The sequence below is a fragment of the Nematolebias whitei genome, chromosome 9 (genome assembly GCF_014905685.2).
Source record: "Nematolebias whitei isolate Nwh7 chromosome 9, NemWhi1, whole genome shotgun sequence".
NCBI lineage: Eukaryota > Metazoa > Chordata > Actinopteri > Cyprinodontiformes > Rivulidae > Nematolebias > Nematolebias whitei.
The window spans coordinates 43,465,640-43,473,790 of NC_056506.1; the positions used below are offsets into that span (position 1 = coordinate 43,465,640).

Here is an 8,151-nt window from a genome sequence, read left to right on the forward strand (position 1 = left end):
GAGCTGAACGTTTAGATTTATGAGAAAGAGCTGAACGTTTAGATTTAGGATTTAATAAAATGGCACAAAAATTGTGGAACGAGAATCTCGCCGAAAATCGTACGGAAGACAAATGGATGACAATAGTGTGAATGCTTCATAAACGTTCACACTATTATTCCTGAAACATAATTTCTGATCGAAGATGATTGAACACTTGCACCTTTTTATTAATTAAACAATTCGTTAATTTTTACGTTGTGTGTATCTCTGCTGTTTAACGGAGCGTAGAGTTCATTATATCCCATCAATAACCGATGATATCCTCCTAAAGAGACGGGCACAAGACCCACCTGGTCCTCTGCCTCGAAGTCTGCGTTGTACTGCGCCATGTCCTCAGGCGGCCTCTTCTGGACCAGACTGCGGCACAGCAGCCAGATGGCCAGGCCGACCACGAACATGCCGATGTCCGGGATGAACACCCGGATCCCGTTCCCAGCGTCGGCGCCGATCACGCTGCAGACAAACAGAAAACAGAGGCACGGCTGTCGAGTTGTATTATAATACATCAAAATGTGTTTTTATAATTGTTCAAAGGTGAAGAGCTGACGACGTGTTTACCTGTGTCGATGCGTGTGCTCATCTGTGTGTCTGTTAGCAAAATATCTCACGAACAACTGGATGGATTTTAATGAAACTCTCAGATAGTGATCATTAGATGTGCATCTATAGCTGTTAAACTTTTGGAGTCAACTCCTTTCAAGATGGCTGCCACAGCTAAGTGAACTTACCAAGCACCTAAATGGCTACAACTCTGTTAATTTTACAGATACTGAGCTAAAGTTTGGTGTGGTAGTAGCTGAGGATCATTCGCAGCACATATTCCAAGCTCTAACTGATCACATGAGATTTGCTTTTAAAACTTTGCTTTTACCTATTGAAACATCTGCATCTGTCTGTTAGCAAAATATCTCAAGAACTGCTGAGCAGAGTTTAGTGAAACTCTCAGAAGGTAATAATTGAATATACAGCTACAACTTATTTATATCTGGGGTCAACCCCATTCAAGATGGCTGCTACAGCTAACTGACCTTATAAACACATAAATGTCCTTCAACTTGGTCTTTTTCACTGAACCAACTTTGGTAGGGTAGTAGCTGAGAGTCATCCCCAACATGTTTTCACATGAGAGTGTAAATAAGGTCATTTAAAAAGCTCGACTAAAACGGCTACAACTCGTTTCTCGTGAAATTAATTTAAAACGGGCATAAAAGGTGGCGGGCGACATGCATTCCTTCATGTAACGCTAAGCTTTTATTTAACTTATTTCTGGAAAAATTGGCTCATACAGACGGACATTTTTCGTCTTATAATAAATATTACATCTCTCAGAAAACAGAGCCCGTTCGCACGAGTCCATGGGAATCTGGAGGGATTTTTCCGGAGCTCAATTGTTTTTTTTTATTACGTGTTGCGTTTTATATGAAGTCCCACCCTCTGTAAAACATCGGGCTTTTAAATGTGCCGCAATTTACAAGTGGGTTCAGTTCCACTCAAACAAACAAAACAAAAAAAAAAACATGAGAAAGTGAGCTATTAAATAACAAAACAAAAAAAAAACATGTTTACTTCTTTGAAATTGCCTAATAAGGTCGCTGGAACACGCAGCTTTCATATCACCTTCTGTGGAAGTGTCTGTACTGTTAGCAAAATATCTCATGAGTAACTTGAGAAAGTCAATGACACAACGTGCGTCTCATGATTAACTTTTAGAGTCAACTTGAATCAAGATGGCTGCCACTCAGTCCCTTCTCCAGATATTTATTTATTTATTTATTTATTTAAACTGCTCCCTTCTTCAGGGTCTCCACAGTGAACTAACTCGCACGAAGACTTGGCGATTGTTTTTACGGCAGATGTCCTTCCTGATGCTACCACAGCCCTCTGTGTGGAGCAGGGAGCTGCCATCTAGGGTGCTCGGGGGAGCAGATGGTGGGGGTTAAGGGCCTTGCTCAAGGGCTCAGGGTGGGGTAAATGAGGGTGGAGGCAGGCGTGGGTGTTTCTCCTTTCCCACCCACACTTTGATGTTATCAGTCCAGGGGATTGAACCAGTGACCTTCAGATCAGAGGCTCACCTTCAGTAGCCTCTGCACCACCACTGCTGAGATAAAATTTGACAAAGTTCTGATTCACAAAATCTTTTAAAATCATTAATAAAGACTTTTTTTTTTTTCTAAACAAACATTTAGGTATTTCTGTGAGCAAATAACACTTTCGCAACATCTGCTGTTTAATTTGGCAGCTCACTGTCAGTCACGATAAAATAATAAGAATAAGAATGAATAATAAAAATATGCACAGCTTCGTCCTGAAAGGCGTTTAAACCCTCGTACGATCCACGGCGATGCCTTCATGCCGCCCGAGGACACGTTTTATGAGGCGTCATGATTGTGCGCACAATTACAGCGGATAAAAATTGTCCTTGAAATGACTAACAGGTTTTGAAAACGCTCTTTTAATCATCCGAACCCGTTTCCATTTCAGTTATACAGCTAATCATGCTGCTTCCTGTGTTTGGCCACCAAAGTCCCCCCCCCCCCCCCCACCACCACCACCACCACCACCACCACAGTGAAGTGTAATTAAACATCGTAATTAAACGTCTCCTTCAGGAGCAGCAGCAGCGACGCTGTGGTTGTGACTATAAGGCAAACGGTCATTTTGAACCTCACGTTCAGGTTGAAACTTCAGTTTTAGCGTATCTCACCGTTTCTTTTTATACTTTATATTTTTGCTATTGTTGGGTGCAAGTGGGACCTGGTGTACACAATTTCATTACACCTCATGTACCACATGTGACGCGAATGACAATAAAGAACCTTGAACTTGGACTTGAAAACGGAAGGGCTGATCATGGTGGTGGGAAACACACTTAAAGAGCAACTAATCTCATCTGAGGGCGTCGGTTTAAATCCCTCAAACCAGGCTGAGCCACAACTTAAACACTCGCACTTCTCTCTTACGTGTCAAATCAGAGAATTAGATTAGGGATGCACGGTATTATCGGCATGGTATCGGTATCGGCTGATATTAACATTAAATTTCAACATCGGCCATTCCATTAAAATAATTTGCCGATTTAAAAGGCACTGTTTTTGCCTGTAGCGGCAGCACAACGTGATGGCGTTGCAGCGGCAACGCAACGCGGTCACGTGCGCCTACCCGAGCTCACGGTGGAGAGGAAAATTCAAAATGTCGGGGGTTTTATTTTTCGTTGGTGAGGATGTCAGATTCCGAAGATTTATGGACTACGTTGAGCCTCACTACGTCGTCCGTGGTCGGAGATATTTTTCCGACGTAACGTTACCCGAGCTACCAGCCGTCATTTCCAACATCATTGAGAAGCTAATAGTTGATAGCACGACTTGTTGGGTGAGTTTTACCACAGACGTTCGGACGTCGTGTTAGCCCCGTTAGCATGATTAGTCTTACAGCACAATGGATAGACAAAAACTTTGAACTTAAAAAGTCTGTCCTTCATGCACAGGAGTGCAGAGGATCCACACTGCAGCTAGGAACACGGAACAAGCCTCCACAAGTGAGACAGCATCGCAGGTGACTAATGCTAATAAATAACATTTAACTCTTCATTTCATTTAAGTCAAAGTGCTATGCATATCAAATGGCTGTATATATGTCACCAGCTCTTACAGCTGTTGCACAATTTTTGTAGGTCCAGGGGAACGCGCTCACAAGAGAAGAACCTGACAAGTGGTTTAACGACAAAATATATTTTGTTAGCAAAGAATAGAGTCCTAACGTTTGTTAAACATCTGTTTTTACAACAAATAAAAAAAACATCAAAATTGTGCTTTGACAATCGATAAAACTAAAAAAATGTTGTCAATGCGAAAGAAGAAAGAGGGGCAGGTGTCGCTCTCGCTTTGAGTTTATACTCTTTGTTGCATGTGTGCTGTGGGTGAAATGCGTCCAGAGCGGAGGACTTGTTAGCAAAGAATAGAGTCCTAACGTTTGTTAAACATCACTTCTGAGCATAAAAAAAGAATACACAAAAATTGTGCTTTGACAAACTAAACAACAAAACAATTTGTTAAAGCGAAAGAGGAGGAGGGGCAGGTAACGCTTTCGCTTTGAGGTTACTCTGCTGCATGCGTGCTGTGGGTGACGAGCGTCACCTGCTGTTTCTCAGCAGCAGGGGGAAGTGACACAGTTCGTGCATGACTCCCCAAACGACAAGACAGCCATATTTCTTCAAAACTTTATTATCTGAGAGTTGCCGGATTTTAGCAAACAGTTGCCGAACCCACCCTGACAAAATGAAAATGGTGCAAAAAATAAAAACACTTACTACCTGCCGCAAAATGTTCTCCGGGGTTACATGCGCCACTCCCTGGCATTGCTCTGGGCCCCCGCAGGGGGGCGCGCCTCACCACTTGAGAAGGACTGCCTTGGATGGTTTCTGGGGCCCGCCCTCTCCCCCATTGACTCCTCTGAGGCAGCCATAGCCAAAGTGGTTCAAAACATCAAAGTTCATGCTCAATAATCCAGGTAAAAAATCCAACAAACTTCAGTCAGGTCATATGGGCGGTTTCTTATGTTTTGAGACATTTAGTCTTTCATCCAAAGGACTTCATCAGTCCATGTCTTTGAAGTCCTTTGGATGAAGGATAAAACATCTCAACAAAAAAAGAAAAGAAGTCCTTTGGATAAAGGATGAAACGTCTCAACAACAAATAAAAAATACATTTGTACTGATGAAGTCCTTTGGTTGAAGGACGTAACGTTTCAACAAAAACAAGAAAATAAATGAAGTCCTTTGGATAAAGGACAAAACGTCTAAACAAAAAAGAAATGAGGTCATTTGGATAAAGGATAAAACATCTCAACAACAAATAAAGAAATTTGTACTGATGAAGTCCTTTGGTTGAAGGACATAACGTTTCATCGAAAACAAGAAAATAAATGAAGTCCTTTGGATGAAGGACAAAACGTCTAAACAAAAAAGAAATGAAGTTCTTTGGATAAAGGACAAAACATCTCAACAACAAATAAAAAAAGAAACTCGTACTGATGAAGTCCTTTGGCTGAAGGATGAAATGTCTCAACAAAAACAAGAAACTGTTCAGATGACCTAAGTGAACTTTGTTGGACCAATAAAGAGACATTAAAATATGCTGCATGTCATATAAATATATATTAAATATTAAAACTAGTATAGCTTAATTCTGAGGAAGCTGTATATCTGCAGACTCCTCCACGTGTTCCCTGAGCTTCATTTTCTTCTGCTCAGGCAGTAAAGTGCAGCGACTGCAGCAGTAAATATTGTATATGTGCTCAACATATGATCCCCGACACAGGCATGTAAATGCATCAAATGTTTATGGCCCCCACTTCCTCCACTTACTGTCAGAGTAGTGGGATAAAAAAGACGCGGCTCGGTTCGAGCATTCCCGCACTTACGGATCGCGTCTAATACAATCACGAGGAGGTGTGGAGGCCGACGCAGCAACAGCCTTGAAAAATAGAGCAATCAGGCTGTCGAGAGGCGTAACTGGGTTTAGCGTTCATCACGGGACGGGTTAGGAGCCGGTCAGGTCAGGAGTGGTGGTTAATGGTGTTGGAGGGTGGCTGTGTTTAGGATATTCTCTCAGCTGATGCTGGCTCTCACTTACAAACACTATAAAATGTGCACAAATTATAGGTTCCAGGTAAAAATCCTGTTTGTTTTTTTGTATTCCAGATTTAAAAAGTGCACAGTCACTAAAATCTCAACAAGATCCAGGAAAAACGTTAGAGTTGACAAGCTGATCAGGCGAAATGAAAGTAGCATTCCTAGAAGGATCGCGTGTCCCCCGCTGCGTTGCTGACAAAGTTTTACCAAAAACCTTGAACAACTCGTTAACACTTGGAGTATGTAATGAAGACAACTCTCAGCTACTACCACACCAAGATTTAGCTTAATATCTGCAAAACTGACTGAGTTGTAGACGTTTTTGTGTCTGGTAAAGTCAGTCCGCTGTGGCAGCCATCTTGAATCAGGCTGACTCGTGCATCCAGTGAATACGTTCTAAGAGTTTTATTAAAATGAGATGTTTTACTAACAGATAAATCTATGTGAATACACAGGACGTTACATGATCACCCTCCTTGTGCAGCAGCGGTGGATAATTATTTACTTCCAGACAAGAAGGTATTTAACCGAGCTGACTATTTTCAAGTCTTGTCAAAAATGAGTAAAAATCACCACATTTAACGTGTTTTTATGCGAGTATTTATTATGATAAGGAAGATTGTTAGATTTTATTATTCAATGTAAAAAACAATCAAGACTTTCAGATCATATTTAAAAATAGTTCTATTAGTTCTAAGAGAAGAAAAATATTTCAAGTAAAGAAAGTTTAAAGTCACGCCTTGAATAGTTAATTTTTTGAAAATACTCTCCCTTGATGTTAAAATATTAAATTCTTATAACATGTTTAGGAGTAACCAGATATTCCATGTTTAAAAAAAAAAAAACGCTCATGTGGCACTGTGACAAAAAAGTGGGCGGGGCTTAACGTCCAGCGTCCCAGTGAGCAGACTCTGGTTACAATAATTCAACATGACAGCAACAGTTCCTGCTGGCTTCAACACTTGGTCTATCTGTACGACATGTCTGTGATACCTTATCAGATACTTTCAATTTATAGATATTTATATAGAAATAATTATAAATGAGGCAGAATTCTTGACTGTTTGTAAATAAACATAAGTGTCTGGGAAATACTATAAGAATTGTAATTTACTGTTTTTATGCTCCGATATAACACAAAAAACATATATTGTCATATAAATTCTCCAAAAACCCTTAATGTATGCTTCTAGAATCTAAGGTAAAATACTATATAAATTACTTCATAAATATATTTATAATATTTACTGTTTTACCTCTCAAATCCAATTTGTCGGATGGATTTCTCCCATGACGTACCTGGACAGAAACAACAACAACAAAAAAGGTGGAATAAATCAGCAACAATGTTATTTTTTTTCCTTTTAAAAACGTGTTTTTAAATCAAAAACAATTTTAGATAAAACACATTAAACGAGTGTCAGCTGTATTCAGAGTCTCAGTATTCACAGGCGACTTGTTCATCGTTTATTGTTTTTAAAGGAGAGAACATCCATTCGTCCAAGCTTTTATGAAATTCTGAACTAATGAACCGTTTAAACAGATCCCTTTCTGAGTGAATGTATACAACAATGTTTCTGCATTTACAGATCCTACAAACTAAATAAAAAGCCTTTGAGGCTGCGTTTCCACTTATTTCAGTGCCACTTCTTCTGACAGACTTCCAGGTATTCAGCCTGCCTTGAAAAGGACAAAGAAGAATTAATTGTTCTTTATTCTCCAACCAGAAAGAACCGAACAATCAGTCTGAAGGCTTTGTCGGGCCAAAGAACGACTAATTAGGTGCTAAACTTCACAGAAAAATGTTGTTTTTTTTCCTTCTTTACAAAGTGCAGCGAGGGGAAAGTTGGTGTTAAATACGATTTGGCACCGACAGCAGACAAAAGCCTCCATCTGACAGACTTTATCTACCGTTTCACCTGCAGGCGACTTACAGCTACTTTTGTTAAACTGTGCAGGAAATCTTCACCTTCAGAGCGGACAGAGAGAATAAAGGCTCAAAGCATTTAAAGACAATAAAGGCTAAAGCTTAGATGGCTAAACCATGACGGTAAAAAACTAAGAAAGAAAAAAGTTTTTTTTGTTTACGCTGAAACTTAACATTTGAGAGAACAAATTTATATATTTTGCTAAGGATCCGAATAAAAAGTCTGACATGCTTTAGTCAAAAAAATAAAAAAATTATACAGTAGTCCCTCGTTTATCGCGGGGGATCCGTACCCTGAAGCCCCGCAATAAGTGAAAAACCATGAAGTGGGAATAGCAATACTTATTTTACTAGAGACAGAGAGAGAAAGAGACAGAGAGAGAAAGAGACAGAGAGAGAAAGAGACAGAGAGAGAAAGAGACAGAGAGAGAAAGAGACAGAGAGAGAAAGAGACAGAGAGAGAAAGAGACAGAGAGAGAAAGAGACAGAGAGAGAAAGAGACAGAGAGAGAAAGAGACAGAGAGAGAAAGAGACAGAGAGAGAAAGAGACAGA

At 40.0% G+C, this 8,151-nt stretch overlaps 1 protein-coding gene across 1 annotated transcript in view; it reads right to left on the minus strand.

Moving 5' to 3' along the window:
- The window catches only part of LOC119415226 (piezo-type mechanosensitive ion channel component 2), a 127,924-nt gene that overhangs the window by 83,602 nt on the left and 36,171 nt on the right, over positions 1-8,151 (minus strand). Inside the window, exons 4-5 of the mRNA XM_037682385.1 lie at positions 6,928-6,970; positions 333-495 (exon numbers count right to left, since the gene is read on the minus strand). Coding sequence (XP_037538313.1) covers positions 333-495; positions 6,928-6,970 — 206 coding nt within the window. The remainder of the gene's footprint in view (positions 1-332; positions 496-6,927; positions 6,971-8,151) is intronic.